Source organism: Globicephala melas, chromosome X (genome assembly GCF_963455315.2).
Source record: "Globicephala melas chromosome X, mGloMel1.2, whole genome shotgun sequence".
Classification (NCBI taxonomy): domain Eukaryota; kingdom Metazoa; phylum Chordata; class Mammalia; order Artiodactyla; family Delphinidae; genus Globicephala; species Globicephala melas.
In genome coordinates this window covers 96326865-96343746 of record NC_083335.1, presented here as the reverse complement: position 1 = coordinate 96343746, position 16882 = coordinate 96326865, and the positions used below count along the sequence as shown (strand labels likewise).

The 16882-nt window shown below is 42.7% G+C and overlaps 1 protein-coding gene across 1 annotated transcript; it reads left to right on the top strand.

The window, feature by feature from the left end:
* The first annotated feature begins 6947 nt into the window (after window positions 1–6947).
* LOC115848363 (melanoma-associated antigen B16-like) lies at window positions 6948–8003 on the top strand. The gene has a single exon (XM_030849071.1). The coding sequence runs from the start codon at window positions 6948–6950 to the stop codon at window positions 8001–8003; it is 1056 nt and encodes a 351-aa protein (XP_030704931.1).
* The last annotated feature ends 8879 nt before the right edge of the window (window positions 8004–16882 follow it).

The window sequence follows — 16882 nt, the reverse complement described above, 5'->3', positions numbered from 1 at the left end:
ACTCATAGGGTTGTATCGAGAATTAATGAGAAATGAGATGAGATCATCTTCATCACTGCACCATAAGCAAGTTATCAATAAACGTTTCTTGACATAGGAGGTTGTGAATTTCCCTATTAGGGTCACTGAATAAGTTTGAGAAGCACTGTCTTGGAGCCATCAATATCTAAAGAGAAACAAATGACCCATGAATTATAAGAAACAACCCATAAAAAAAGATTTGAGAGCAATCTAATAACAGGGAATTTTATAAGCTTTTCTGTGGCCTCCCAGAGTGAATGTAAGTTAAAATGTCCCTCATAATCAGCAATGAAAAATATATTCATAAGCTCTGATTTATTTTCCATGGCTTCTCCATTTAAGTTTGACCTGGTAGACCAACATTAATTATTTTAAGAAATAAAATAAGCTAATCAAATTTAATTTTTTTTCTTAATACCCTTATGGGGAAATTAATCAAAGGTCCACAGTTCAAGTATGGAGGTTCCTTAAAAAACTACAAATAGAACTACCATATGACCCAGCAATCCCACTACTGGGCATATACCCTGAGAAAACCATAATTCAAAAAGAGTCATGTACCAAAATGTTCATTGCAGCTCTATTTACAATAGCCCGGAGATGGACACAACCTAAGTGTCCATCATCGGATGAATGGATAAAGAAGATGTGGCACATATATACAATGGAATATTACTCAGCCATAAAAAGAAACGAAATTGAGCTATTTGTAATGAGGTGGATGGACCTAGAGTCTGTCATACAGAGTGAAGTAAGTCAGAAAGAGAAAGACAAATACCGTATGCTAACACATATATATGGAATTTAAGAAAAAAAATGTCATGAAGAACCTAGGGGTAAGAGAGGAATAAAGACACAGACCTACTAGAGAATGGACTTGAGGATATGGGGAGGGGGATAGGTAAGCTGTGACAAAGTGAGAGAGTGGCATGGACATATATACACTACCAAACGTAAAATAGATAGCTAGTGGGAAGCAGCTGCATAGCACAGAGAGATCAGCTTGGTGGTTTGTGACCACCTAGAGGGGTGGGATAGGGAGGGTGGGAGGGAGGGATACACAAGAGGGAAGAGATATGGGAACATATGTATATGTATAACTGGTTTACTTTGTTATAAAGCAGAAACTAACACAGCATTGTAAAGCAATTATACTCCAATAAAGATGTTAAAAAAAAAGTATGGTACTGGCACAAAACCAGAAATATAGATCAATGGAACAGGATTGAAAGCCCAGAGATAAACCCACGCACATATGGTCACCTTATTTTTGATAAAGGAGGCAAGAATATGCAATGGAGATAAGACAGCCTCTTCAATAAGTGTTGCTGGCAAAATTGGACAGCTACATGCAAAAAAATGAAATTAGAACACTTCCAAACACCATACACAAAAATAAACTCAAAATGGATTAAAGACCTAAATGTTAGGCCAGACACTTTAAAACTCTTAGAGGAAAACATAGGCAGAACACTCTATGATATAAATCACAGTAAGATCCTTTTTGACCCACCTCCTAGAGTGATGCAAATAAAAGCAAAAATAAACAACTGTGACCTAATGAAATGTAAAAGCTCTTGCACAGCAAAGGAAACCATTAACAAGATGAAAAGACAACCCTCAGAATGGGAGAAAATAATTGCAAATGAAGCAACTGACAAAAGGATTCATCTCCAAAATTTACAAGCAGCTCATGCAGCTCAATATCAAAAAAACAAACAACCCAATCCAAAAATGGGCAGAAGACCTAAATAGACATTTCTCCAAAGAAGATATACAGATTGCCAACAAACACATGAAAGGATGCTCAAATCCCTAATCATTAGAGAAATGCAAATCAAAACTACAATGAGGTATCACCTCACACCAGTCAGAATGGCCATCATCAAAAAATCTACAAAGAATAAATGCTAGAGAGGGTGTGGAGAAAAGGGTACCCTCATGCACTGTTGATGGGAATGTAAATTGATAACAGCCACTATGGAGAACAGTATGGAGGTTCCTTAAAAAGCTAAAAATAGAACTACCATACAACCCAGCAATCCCACTACTGGGCATATACCCTGAGAAAACCATAATTCAAAAAGAGTCATGTACTACAATGTTCATTGCAGCTCTATTTACAATAGCCAGGACATGGAAGCAACCCAAGTGTCCATCGACAGATGAATGGATAAAGAAGATGTGGCACATATAAAGAATGGAATATTACTCAGCCATAAAAAGGAAAGAAATTGGGTCATTTGTAGAGTCATGGATGGACCTAGAGACTGTCATACAGAGTGAAGTATGTCAGAAAGAGAAAAACAAATATCGTATGCTAACATATATATATGGAATCCTAAAAAAATAAAAATGGTTCTGAAGAACCTAGGTGCAGGACAGGAATAAAGACGCAGTCGTAGAGAATGGACTTGAGGACATGGGGAGTGGGAAGGGTAAGCTAGGATGAAGTGAGAGAGTGGGATGGACATATAATACACTACCAAATGTAAAATAGATAGTGGAAAGCAGCCACATAGCACAGGGAGATCAGTTCGGTTCTTTGTGACCACCTAGAGGGGTGGGATAAGGAGGGTGGGAGGGAGACGCAAGAGGGAGGAGATATGGGGATATATGTATATGTATAGCTGGTTCACTTTGTTATAAAGCAGAAACTAACACACCATTGTAAAGCAATTATACTCCAATAAAGATGTTAAAAAAAAAAGTAACAACAGTAAAACCCAACAAGCTGAATCCCACTAAAGCTATATAAAAATAGCTTTAGTGGTTTCATTTATTCAACGGTCTTTTCCTGAATGCCCACTATGTGCCAGGCATTACCACTGCGCCACCAGGGAAGCCCAATGTGCTTCTTTTTTTTTTAGTATTTGAATCTATGCCGTGTCTCATTTTAAAACAAAGGTACTGGGCTTCCCTGGTGGCGCAGTGGTTGAGAGTCCAACTGCTGATGCAGGGGACGCACGTTTGTGCCCCGGTCCGGGAGGATCCCGCGTGCTGCGGAGCGGCTGGGCCCGTGAGCCATGGCCGCTGAGGCTGCACGTCCGGAGCCTATGCTCTGCAGCGGCAGAGGCCACAGCAGTGAGAGACCCGCGTACCGCAAAAAAAAAAAAAAAAAAGTGCATTAAAATTCTAGATGTCATTAATTCCACTTAGTCCATGAATAATCTCTTCCTTCAAACACCAAACATCTAAGAAACAGAGGAATTAAATATGTTTTATGCTAATAATAACAGCACATGAGTGGATGAAACGAATTGAAATGAAGGCATAAATGGTGGATTCTGTCTTACTCTCATATTCCCGTCTCAGAAAAGGAATGTAAATAAACAAAATAAATCTAAAGGGCTTTAAAATGATTCCATATCAAGATGGATTAGGTGATGCAACCATTTTATTCAAAGACAGCACAGCAATAAAATTATAAGCTTTCAAAGAGCAAATGAAAAATCCCTCACTGGACCTTCTGTTGGAGACTTTGGGCCATTGGACCTCAGGATAGGTTATTGTGTTTTGCATATGCTTCATAATACACTACTGCGTATTTCATCACTGTGATCAATAAAGCTTTATGGACTGACCTTGCAGATCAAGAAATCGAAATGCAGAGGTAAGTCTATAAAAGACAGAAAGGTATAGTATTGCAGTACTCATCCTTTTAATTTGCTTCTCACATTTCTCCCGAGCCATGGAAAGAATGGCCTACAAATTCTCATGAGCAATACCTAACACACTAATTATTTATTTCAACAGTCTTGCCCTTCATGAATATATTTGAAGATAAATATGAATGAAAGTTTTAATTATAGAGGTAGCCATCTCTTTTACTTTTTAAATAAAAGAAAAATGGCAGATCTATATGTAATCCAGTTATAGAGTCTAGAAATATAGACACTGTAGAATGCTATCAAGGACATCTTCAATTTGCAAGTAACAATAAAATAATATCTGTTTTTCAAAATTTAGGAACACTCTGAAGATTGATATGCAGCACTCTTCAGGATGGATTATTAATTAGAGGAAAAAGCAAATAGCAAAACAATATGTACTTTATTATCACATTTATGTAATTTACCTAAATTTCATTTATGTAAAGCAAATGCACAATTATATCCATACAAAATTAATTCATAATAAGGTTATATGGTGGTGCAGGTAACAGAGAGGATTGAAAAGGCAAGACAGAATTTTGTTTTGAGTGTACTGTTTGAAATGTGTGCAGTGAGAACATAGTCATAGAGCACCACTTTAGTACTTTAACTCTCATCAGTAGCAAATCACTTGCAAAACACTTCAGCACCTCCCTATGCTCCAGGCTCCTCATCCATAAAATGACAATTTCTAAGGTTCTGCCCTGCTTATTTCAATTATTTATCCAGTGATCAGATGTCAGGGGGCAACTGGGTCCGGCCCACATTAACCTAGTGGGCCCATGCTGGTCCTTAGCACTCCTCCTCTACATGATTATATGAAGTGATACAGCATTTCCAATGGGAGTGGCAAGACCACTTAGCAATGTGTCTATACAAGGCTCTTTCCTATAGAAAGTTAAGTCTTTTAGAAAAGGTTTCCAACTGTCTGGAGAAGGGACCCAACGGGAAGGTGACTTTTGTTTTGTTTTGTTTCTGTTTCTGTTTTTTAAATTCACGGTGCTTCATCTTCACTACCCAGCATCCAGCCTGAACTTGGACTCAGGGACTCAGTCTGTATGAGGGTCACACAGGGGCAAAAGCATAGAGATTGGCAAGGCGGTGGCATCGTCTAGGAAGTAATTAATCAAAAAGACTGGAGCCAAGATATGGACCCTAAGTGAGAACTGTGGGAACCACTTACCCCAGAAGAGAGGGACCCCATAGAGCCTGCTCCTGTTGTCAACCTTGGAAGACTCCCAGCAGAGGTGGCTAGAAATGGCCTCGGGAATCTAAAGGTGGTGATAGAGGGCCTTGAGTTGAGGAGATGCAGCCTCAGGTTAACAGAGGGAGGAGCCTCAGGCCATGTAAGGCCCGGGTAAGACACTGAGTCAGAACTGAGGAATGGAGGGCACTCTAAGAGTTATGCCACCCCGTTGGCGATGGGGAGCCCCGGGATAACTATTAGACAGAGGCTCCCTCTGACTTTGTCCTCTCGCGAGTTTGACCCGGGTGAGGGTCTTGGTGTATGGGGTACAACCTCAGCTCTGCGGAGGGAGGAATCCTTGATCCTGCAGTGATTCTGGGTGAAGACACCGAGTGCGTTAAGTACCCCAGAATACAAGGAGCCCCACAGAACCTCACTCCTGCTGTCGTTCCCGCGAGAACCAGGCACCACTTCGCGTGGGGGGAGGAGGCGAGGGGGAGCGGAGCGGAAGGGACACGCCCTGACGTCCGGGAGGACGGTTGGCGAAGGCAGGTATTGAAAGCTGAGGGTTGTATTCGCGGAATGAGTAGCCCTGCGAGTGGTCAAGTGGCAAGGTGAAAACCCTGAACGAGGGAACTAACCACCCCAGAAGAGCGGGGCGGCCCGCTGAGTAAAGCCCCGTCCCTTTTGTCATCCCGGGGAGCCCCCGGAGTAACTAGAGTCTCAGGAATCTGAGGGCAGCATGGCCACTCGGGGCGTGGCCACGATTCAGCAGAGGGAGGAGGCCCTGGCACAGGGGAGTTTCAGGGTAAGGTGGGCAAGGGGAGTGAGGTGACCAGCTCCGCAGAGTAGAGGGGACGCTGCAGGTAAAGGTGCAGCCCCCCGTCTGCAGCCCTCGGCGCCGCGAGAATAACTGTCAGACTGAGTTGCCCCCTGACTTCCACCTTGGGTTTGCAGGAAAGTGAGGCCTGTTCTGAGGACTGCTGCCTCGGGTGAGCGGAGGGAGGAGTCTGAGACCCTGCCGGGAGTCAAGGTAAGATGTTGAGTGGGACTGAGGAGATTTCTTCCCCAGAATGGAGAAGGGTCCTCAGAATTCTCTTGTGAGTCCCAGGAGGTGGAGGGGCTGGCCAGGAGTGACTTCCTCTGACTTTCGGGATATGAGGATGATGATGATATTGTTCTGAGAGGTGTGGCCCCAAGTAATCAGGCCCTGCCAGAAATCAAGTTAAGATGCTGAGCAGGGACTGGGGGAATCACACCCTGGAGAACAGTGGGGGCCCCATAGAACCCTGTCCCTGTTGTCACACTGGGTAGGCCCTGGAATAGTTGTCAGACTTCGGTGCTTTCTGATTTTGGTTTTGGGAATCTGAGGGCTGTTGTCTCAAGTTAACAGAGAGAGGTGTCAGTCTCTGTCAAGGTCAAAAGTCCTGACCTTTAGTGAGGATTGTGGGGACCACACACATCAGAACAACAGAGCCCCAACAGCTGTGCTCCTTTGTCACTTCTGGGAGGCCCGGGCAGGTATGGCCCCATGAGCTGCCCCTCACTTCTCTCCCCTGTCTGTCTCCTCTGTGACTTCCTGGCTGAGAGGCTCTGAAAAAAGCTGTCAGTGTGAGTTACCTCCTTTCTTCTTCGTAAGTCAAGTGTCTCAAGAAGATTTAAGCCTCTTTTTGAGGTGACAATCCTTGGGTCAGTAGAGGAAGGAGTCCCAGACACTCCCTGGGATCACAGTGAGGACTCTGAACAAAGACGGAGGGGACCACCCACTGCAGAACAGAAGGGATCCCACAGAGCTTGACCCCACCTGCCCTGTTATCAGCTTTAGGAAGCCTTGGGCTAGGTTGGCTGGCTGCACCCTGAAGAGCCTTCTCGCTCCCTCCTTTGCTTCCTACAGTTCAGGACAGGAGACCTGTGAGGCTCGAGTACTGCCCTAAGGAAAAGATGGATGGAAGCCACTCTTTTCAGAGCTGCCACAGTTGAGTTAACAGATGAGGCCACTCACATCCTCCCTTTCTCCCTAGGTGGTGGTCCTCTTTTACCCAATCTCCTGCCCACATTCCTGTCTGTTGCTGCCGACCAGAGTGAACATGTCTCAGGGTCAAGAGATTCCACATTGCACGCAGGAACAGCACCATGCCCTCAGTGAACCCCAGGGCCTGGAGGCTGCACAGGTCTCCAGGGCGCTGGAGGAGACCTCTCCCTCCTCCTTCCATACTCTAATGCTTGCCTATTTGAATGAGACTCTGGCTGCTGGGGCACCCAGTACTCCCCACACTCCTCAGAGTGCCTACTCATGTTACACTGTCATTACAACCATCTCATCAAGCAAATCAGATGAGGTCTCCAGCAGCCAGGAAAGGGAGACTGGGTCAACTTCTTCCAAGTCTCTGTCAGAAACTGAGAACTTGCCCACAGACCCTCTAGATGAGAAGGTGATTTTTTTGGTGCAGTTCCTGGGGCAAAAGTATCAAATGAGAGATCTGATCACAAAGGCAGACATGATTGATGATGTTATCAGAGAGTACAAGGATGACTTCCTTGAGATCCTCAGGAGAGCCTCTGAGTGCATAGGGCTGGTCTTTGGTATTGATGTGAAGCAAGTGGATCCCACCAGCCACAGCTATGCCCTCATCAACAAACTAAGCCTCACCTATGATCCGAGGCTCAGTGGTGACGAGGGCATGCCCAAGACCGGCCTCCTGATAATTATCCTAGGTGTGATTTTCATGAAGGGCAATCGTGCCACTGAGGAGGAGATCTGGAAAGGGTTGAATATGATGGATTTATATTCTGGGAGGAAGCATTTTATCTTTGGGGAGCCCAGGAAGCTTATCACCAAAGATTTAGTGGAAGAACAGTACCTGGAGTACTGCCAGGTACCCAATAGCAATCCTCCACGCTATGAATTCCTGTGGGGTCCAAGAGCCCATGCTGAAGCCAGCAAAATGAAATTGCTAGAGTTTTTGACCAAGATCCATGAATATGACCCTACTTGCTTCCCATCCCAGTTTGAGGAGGCTTTGAGAGATGAAGGAGAGAGAGAGCCTGAGCTAGAGTTGCAACCAGGGCTGGCAATGCTGCCATGGCCAGGGCACTTTCCAGTGCCATATCCAGTAGCTCCTCCCAGCCCTAGTGAGGTCTGAGGCCGATTCTTCACTTTGTCATTGAAGAGAGCAGTTAACTTCCTAAGTAGTTGAGAGCTGGAGTGTGGCTGTTGGGAAACTATACTTTCTGTTTCTCTTCTATATAGTTAACATGGAGGTTTATTTTCTTTTTGGAGTGAGTTAGTTTTCAAATGTTCCTTTTAATATAACATTTCATTAGCTTCAGAATCTAAGTTTATGAATGACATTGCTCATACATTTATTGCTATTTATGGAATTTAAGAATACAAGTTTTGTTTGTTTGTAAAACAAATTGTAAAACTGACCATCTTCTTTGTGATCTGGAAGAGATAACATGACATTAGAATAGGCATTTCCTTGGCAGTGTCAAAGAACTCAGCAGTAAAATAGTTGGGATCAAGAAAAAAAAAAAAACGAAAAGATGGTCAATTCTTGGCTTCCCTTATCCTGTTTAATCTTCTGTTCTGTAAAATTAGATGACATATATATGCCTTTGCTTATCTTGTTTAATAATGTAAGAGAAATAAATCTTAATAAATTAGACCCCGTGTACAATGGCTCATTTATTCTCCAAACATTAAATCATCATGTGCTCTTTGGAAAGCACTGTGTTAATACTGGGCATGCCCAGATAAACAAGACTTACTACCCACCCATAGAATTTTAGAGTCTAGGAGCAGGAATCATGTAAAGACAATGGTGGATATCCTTTAATACCAAAAGAAAAATTAAAAAGGAATCAGGAGCTGGGGAGTCCATATGAGGGCTGTCAAATATAAATGTCCTGAGACAAGGCAGGCTGAGGCCTTGGGAAACTGCAAGCCCTCCACTGGGAGTTAATTTAATTTAATTTTTTTATTTTTATTGGAGTATAGTTGATTTGCAATGTTGTGTTAGTTTCAGATGTGCAGCAAAGTGAATCAGTTTTATATGTATATCTCCATTCTTTTTCAGATTCTTTTCCCATATAGGTCATTACAGGATATTGAGTAGAGTTCCCTGTGCTATACAGTAGGTCCTTGTTAGTTATCTATTTTATATATAGTAGTGTGTATATGTTAATTGAGCTCTATGATACACTAGATGAGGCTGGGGAAGTGGTGAGCCAGGGGTGTGTCTCAGAGTTGAGAGACTTGGAATGGAATGGAAAACTGTTCTTACCAGTTACTTTGGGATCATGGGTAAACCAGATCCCTTCTAGGATAAGAATGGAAGATATCCTGCATTATTGTCCAAATGCAGTTGAACATAGTACACAAATTAGGCATTTTATGATTATCATCTTCAAGGAGTTTGTGAGAAATAAAGGTGATACTTTCTTGAGCTGAGATACCTAGAAGCCACTGGGCTGGCACTCTTTGCCTTGGGCTGGGAGGTCCAGCGTCCACACCATTCAAGGGACATTTTAAATAGGTTATGTTCAGTAAAATTTGGCAAAATCTAAGCAAGGTCTGTATTTTTGGAGGAGGCAAACGAATGAAAATAGGGACGGACTGTTGGAAGGGCAACTGGGAGGGAAGGAAGGAGTTGGTCCTTGACACAAGTTCTAGGATCCAGTTGGGAAATACTCCCCCAAACCCAAATTAAATAATGCATCCCCTAATAAAAAAGATTTAGTAAGGCTTTCTTGGTAAGCAGCAATTTTGGCTGATTTGGTGGGCCATGTCCCAGAGCAGGGCATATCCTCTGACATCTGCTGGATAAATAAATCCCAGAGGGGAAAGTGCTAGTTCCTGGGGTTAAAATAATCATAATAATAACTGCCATCATTAAAAACCCATTGCATACCATGCACTGTACCAGGGGCTTTACATACAATACATACATTCTAAACGTCCTACATACAAAACCCTTTCACAGATGAAGAACACAAGGCTTGGAGAGCTTGGGAATGTACCCAAGTTCGCAGGCCTAATATGTGACAGAGTTGGAACTAGACCTCTGGTTTGAATTCTTCTAGAGCCCATGCTATTCCACTCCTCTTAGCCTGAGGTCACCATTCTGTCTGTTAACTCATTTCTTACTATTCCATAATGCCTCTCGGGGGATAAAAAGTACCTTGTAGCCAAAGTACTAAAAGTGGGTATAAAGAAGGGATGTGAAAATGAGAATCAAACACAATTTGGAGATTGTTTGTTGGATTCATTTACCCAGGGTGCTGTTACCTCAACACCAAGGTTCCTTGAGAGCTGCCTCTGATCAGTAGCTGGCATGTGTGTTCAGTCCGAACACTTTCCCACATTACAGCTCCCTTCCCCTGGGTCTTCCCCAGTGTGCCTACCTGGCTAACTGTGTAACCTGATCTGCTGACCAGCTCTTCACTGCATCCTCCTCTGAACATTGCATCCTGATCCCAGTAGAGCAGACAGCCCAGAACCACCTTCCTTCTCCCTGACAGAGTATTCCAACTTCCTGCAGGCATTCTTGGCTGACATTTACTATGGGATCCCTCTGATAGCAATAGCCCCTTCTATGTAAAGTTCCCTTTGAACAGTGAAGTTTAGGTACATGGTCAATCTCCTATGGGCTTCTTGGCACAGAACATACTAGTTCCTGGGATGTAAACCTGAAGTAAGAGAAGTTTTTGAAACCATGTAACCATCTTGACGTTTGCAGTAGGATTTTTTTTTTTTTTTTTTTTGCAGTACGCGGGCCTCTCACTACTGTGGCCCCTCCCATTGCGGAGCACAGGCTCCGGACGTGCAGGCCCAGCAGCCACGGCTCACGGGCCCAGCCGCTCTGTGGCATGTGGGATCTTCTCAGACCGGGGCACGAACCCGTGTCCCCTGCATCGGCAGGCGGACTCTCAACCACTGCGCCACCAGGGAAGCCCTGCAGTAGGATTTTAATGGGGTGCCATATTTGAGACTAGCCACTGAAAAGAGACAGCAATGAGTGAGCATATGTTGGTGGTCAAAAACCAAGGCTTCCCCCTTAAGAGGCAAATGGGGCAAGGTCATGGAGATCACTGTGTAAGCAAACAGCCAATGTAACTGGGCTGGGAACTATCTTTATGTCTCCTGGAGACAGATATTTCTTACCTTGTATGCAGTGTACCTCCTCTACTGAGGATGGGACTTTGTAAATAGATGGGGTTAGTGAATGACGGCAGACAGTTGAAACAGACCATGAGTACCATGCATAGTAGAAACGGATATACAATTTCAAGGAGGGGGAAATTGGAGGGGGGATGCCTTAGTGGCTAGTTAGCTCAGTGACTGTAAGAGGCTAGGTATGGACATGTCTTAAAAAACAATCAGGTGGTATCTTTAAACCCAGACTGCCTTCTATGCTTCCTGAATTTTTGGCATACCAGAGGTAAGTGTCCTGGGGCTGTGTTTGCTGGCATGCGTTGTGACCAGATAGGGGACTGGGAAAGGGTCAGACGTTTGCAGAGTGTGTGGTGTGCTTATAGAGATGGCACACTTCCTTATTAAACTGACAGGAGATTATGGAGATATGTGAGGTCCAAGGAGGGAAGCATTATGTACCATCCTGTTGGCAGCATCCCCACCTCCAAGATGAGGGTGTTAGGGCTTGGAAAGGAGACACCCATGGGAATTCTCAAGTTAGGTAAGGAGTTGTAACACTTTGGGTTTCCTCCGTGGAGGCAGAGACCCTACCAGGATTATTTTGAATCAGTCAGTGTTACCTCTGGTACTCTGAGTCATTCATTCACCTGGAAAGCACTTACTGAACACATGCTGAAGGCAAACACTAAGTAAACAAAACAAAAGGAGATGGCAAGGCACTTGATTCAGGCTGTAGATGTGAGGATGGTGAGGAGGAGACAGATTTGAGTTTTAGGAGTTGGGGACTATGTGAAAGGGTGAGAGAGAGTCTGTAATGACCCTGAGTTCTGAAGGTTAGCTGACTAGGTAGAAGCTCTTCCTCTTAGCTGAGACTGAGGATAAAGGAGGAGGAAGAGTTGGTGGCAATATGAGTTGGAGGTAGAGATGAAGAAGGGTGTGGTGGATGAGGTCAGTGTGGGCCGTGTATGGTGAGGTTCTGCAGGCTGTCCAGGTGGAGACGTCCAGTGGGCAGTAGAAAACATAGGCCTGGCTATCGGGAGAGGGTCCCCAGCTGCATCTGGAGAGGTCATGTGAGGCCATGGGTGGAGGTAAAATCAAGTATTGTGCATATAGTGGCCTATATTCTGTCTCACCCCCTGCAAACACTGTTGGAAACCACAATTACACAAAACTTAATAAGTCCAGGGGAGAGTTTAAAGGGAGAAAGTACTCACCCAGAAAACCATCAGTGAGAGAAAGTTTTCCTGTGTTTCCTATAGCTCTCTTTTTTAAGCATGTACTTGTGCCTTTGCCTATAAATTGCCCATGCCTGTGTATTTGTGGCTTATAGTATATAAAAAGTTATATAGCATGAATTTTCAATCTCAGATCCGCCCTCTCAGGTGTCTTCTAGGATTCTACTCTTGATAGCCTTTGTTCAAGGCTAAGCTTACACCCACAATACACAGACAGTTATCTGCTCTAACTAATGTGTCTGTTCTAGGCAGCTGGCAACTCTGCAGTAGCTCAAGTTTCTCATGACATAGAGAGCAAAGGACTGGAGGCAGTCTTAGGCCCATGTCCCTGGAAGTTGGAATTTCATGACATATCTTTTATCTAACCGGGAGACTGTGATTGTCAAAATTTTAGATATGAGCCCACTCATTGCAGCTGAAGCTTTCCCCAGAAATCCAATCCATGAACATAAGGAAGGCCGAGCAGTCTGGGTAAAGTGGGGACTGCAAGCCCACAGCCCTTTCTTACCCTGGGGACAGTGGGCCCTGACACCCACAGAACTCTTGGCTGCTGCCTGAACACTGCTGGGAAAGCTTGGTGCTAGAAGACCCTGCCTCAGGCATGGACTTTATCTAGGGTTGCCAGCCGTCCTGAACACACAGGACACATCCTCGATGTGATTTTGTCCTGCATTCTATATTGGCTTTTTCAGGAAACCCTTAATGTCCTGTATTCAGCTTTTCTCAATAAGTTACAAAAATTCAGCAGTTAGAGCTGTTTTTCAACCACAGTAATTGGCGATTAAGTCACTTAAGGCGACACTAGCTGAAAAGCATACCTCCACAAATAAAGATCTGCTCTCTCCTGCAGGTTTGGCTGAGGGAAGAGCCAAAGGGGCACCAGGGGTGGAGGCGGGGGGGCTGTATGTAGAATTAAAGGAAATTTTCACTAAAGAAAAAGCTTTTTTTGGCCATAGTCCCAAGTTGTGAACAGGTAACCACCATTAATTACATGTAGGATCAGTAGAATCAGCTGTCAGTGACTGCCTCTCTTGCAGTACCTAAGCTTCTGAAAGACAGCAAATCAACGACAGCACCAGGCTTCTGAAACTCAGCCAATCAGTGATATCCCCAGGAGCCCCATCCTGGGTGTCAGCCAATCAGTGATACCCCCACCCACACAGTGCTGAACATCAGCCAATCAGCAACAGCCTCACATTTCCAGACAGCGTCCAATCAGCAAGTTCCTCTGTTGGGTAAGCCGCGCTTCTGGAAGTTAGCGGGGGCATAGCAGCCGTACTTTAGTGACTACAGGGTCGCCATTGAAAGTCTGTCAGTGCCTAAACACTCCCGCTTCTAAGCGTTCGGCAGTGCTTGCGTCCCCAAGCTAACCAAAACCTTGTATAGGCTAGGCTCTGGCTTTGTTCTGGAAGACTGCGCCTGGTAAGTACTGCTCCCCCTATAAGGAAACGGGAGGGGTATTTTTTTTTTTTTTTTTTTTGCGGTACGCGGGCCTCTCACTGTTGTGGCCTCTCCCATTGCGGAGCACGGGCTCCGGACGCGCAGGCTCAGCGGCCATGGCTCACGGGCCCAGCCGCTCCACAGCATGTGGGATCTTCCCGGACCGGGGCACAAACCTGTGTCCCCTGCATCGGCAGGTGGACTCTCAACCACTGCGCCACCAGGGAAGCCCTGGAGGGGTATTTTTGCATCAAATATCAAGTTCAGTTTATTCATAGTTCCTGAGTTCACAGCCCTTTCAACCATTCAACTCCTGTTACTAACTTGTTCGGACTTGTGAGTGACAAACACACTGACTGTGGCCCTGAGATTTTCAAATTAAGTCTTTTTTCATGTATTTTCATTTGTGTACATTTGAACCTTGAAATGCCCAAACACAAGTGTAAATGTCGTGACGAACTTTATGAACAGTGCACCTTTATTAAATGAGAAACAAGTCCTTTCAAAGATTTTTGTGCAGTATGCAGCTGTTCATTCAATATAGAAAATTGTGGAAAATCGGTTATAAACCAGTAAATATACTACAGCTGAGTATGCTGTTTGATTCCCTCAACTAGCAACAGTGACATTAAAAAAAGATCATGTATTATTTGTGTTTGAGACATTCAGATTACAAAGATAAAATCACAGCAGAAATTGAAATGGCCTTCTACACTGTATATCATCATCAATCTTTCACTTAAAGTTGGAAGCAAATTTTCAAGTGTCACGATTAGATATACTACAATAATGAAAATAGCTTAATTTACATTACAGAGATTATCAAAGATTATCACCTTTTTACGTCATGGCCACAGATGCATGTAATAACAATACCTTTTTCCTTCGCTTATGAAATAGTTTTCTATTGTGAAAAAAGGCTTTCGTATAAAGTTATTGTGAGTAAAGTCCTTTGCAAATGTAACTTCAGAAACAGTAGCAAATTTTTGCAGAGTTCCTTTTTTTTTTTTTTAGTTAGGAGTTAATGAATTAAAGGGGCTAAAGTTGACATAAAGCATGCATGAGTCTATGTTGGCTGTGCTGCCCATATTCTGCATAATGCAATTCAAACAGCACCTGATGTCCTTTTTATTGAAATTGAAGTAAGAATCATAAAATGATGCTTACTTCAGCATTTATATTCTTTGAATTGACTTACTAAAGGATTTTGGTGATTTTGTTAGCATTCAGAATTCTTCAGTTTGCATTCAAATATCCACTGTGTCTCTTAAACAAATGCAGGTGAAAGAATCTTCAGTTTATTTGAAGCAGTGATACTTTAATTCTGAAGAAAGGGCGCCCCCCCATTCTTGTTGACTTCTTAAATAAGCCACAGAGCAAAGTCTACTTATTTCTTGTTCATAGTTATCAATATTTATCTAGCATTAGGATTATGTGCATTGAAAGAAGATCAAGCAGTTGTTAAAGTACTCCATTGATTAAAGGAACTTGTTGAATGTGTTAGAGAAAGAATTGATGAAAAATGTTTCCCTTTGTGTGACAAAGCTGTTCTTAAGATTAACAGCATTACTTATGAACATGAAAAGAAATTCTGATTTGAAATGGGTAATTATTATGGAATTTGTCAAGACTATCATTTGGAATGGATCTCATCACTTGAAGAATTTGATTGAGTACTGTGGATGTTACTGAATAGTCTTCCAGCATAGGAACAAGAAGAGAATAACGACTGATGATTATGATCTTTTTTGTCAATGGATGACATGAAAAAAAGAAAAAAAGTTGAGATGCAACACAATCCTGAACAATGGAAAAGTGAGCTATGCTGTAAAGATGGTATTACGTGATTCGACAAAGCAAATTTGAAGAGCAGTTCTCAGAATTGTTAACTACGCTAGTACCTGTTTAGTATACCAGCTCATAATGCTAATGTTGAGCATATGTTCTCATTAATTAATTTTCAAAGGACAAAATAATGAAGTAAGTTGAAAGTGACCACTGTAAAAGCTATGAAAGCTATGCTACAATGTAAATGGAAGACACACTGAACCTGCAGGGAATTTTATAAGCAAATTTTGTAAAACAAACTCTTAAAGAGAGGTAGATCATCAGATCAGGGGAATATAACTAAAGAAAGAGGCATATAACTTAGGTGTTTGTAATTTAATTCCGATAAACAATAATGTTTTAGTATAAGTGTATCCTATGAAATGTTTTTTTCTTTCAATGTGTATATGCATAGAAAATGTTACAGGTGGAGTTGTGTTTTCTCAAAATTCGTATGTTGAAATGCTAACCCCCAGTACCTCAGAATGTGATTGTATTTGGTGATAGTTTTTAAAAAGAGGTGATTAAGTTAAAATAAGATCATTAGAGTGGGCCCTAATTCAATATAACTGGTATTCTTGTAAGAAGAAGAAATTAGGACACCTATACTCAGAGGGAAGACAATTTGAAGACACAGGGAGAAGATGGCCATCTACAAGCCAAAGAGAAAGGCCTAACAAGAAACCAGCCCTTGCCACCACCTTGATCTTGGACTTCTAGGCTCTGAAATTATAAGAAAATAAATTTATGTTGTTTAAGACACCCAGTCTGTGGTACTTTGTTATGGTAGCCCTAGCAAATTACTACAGACAATTAAAATAATTCAAATTTAACTAGGTGCCCTGAGTTTTAATTCGCTAAATCTGGCAGCCCTAGGTAAGGGAGAACAAGAGGTAAAGCTGCCTCAACACTCACCCACCCTCAGGAACTGCAAGGAACACTGCCTGGATGATGAGCAAAAGATGGCTTGTAGTGCTCTCAAATGGTGAAGAACAAATGACTCTAATCTCAAGGCACTTTTCCCAACTCAGTTTCATGCTACCAGACTTCTGATGCAGAAACCTAAGGAGAAAAGTGCAAGAAGGCCAACATATAGATTGATCTCATTCATGAACATAGATGCAAAACTCCTAGATGTAATAATAGTTTATTTCATCTGCAACATATAAAAAGAATAAAACACTTGAAGCAAGCTAATTTATCATTAGAAAGTCAGGTGATGTAAATTATTGCTTTATTGTAAGAAGATTCATATAATCATTTTAATGAAAGAAAGCATTTGATCAATTTGAACATATATTCAAGATTTTAAAAAAAAGGAAAAATCCTTTTAGCAGCCTAGTAATAGAAGGAAGTTCTTTAG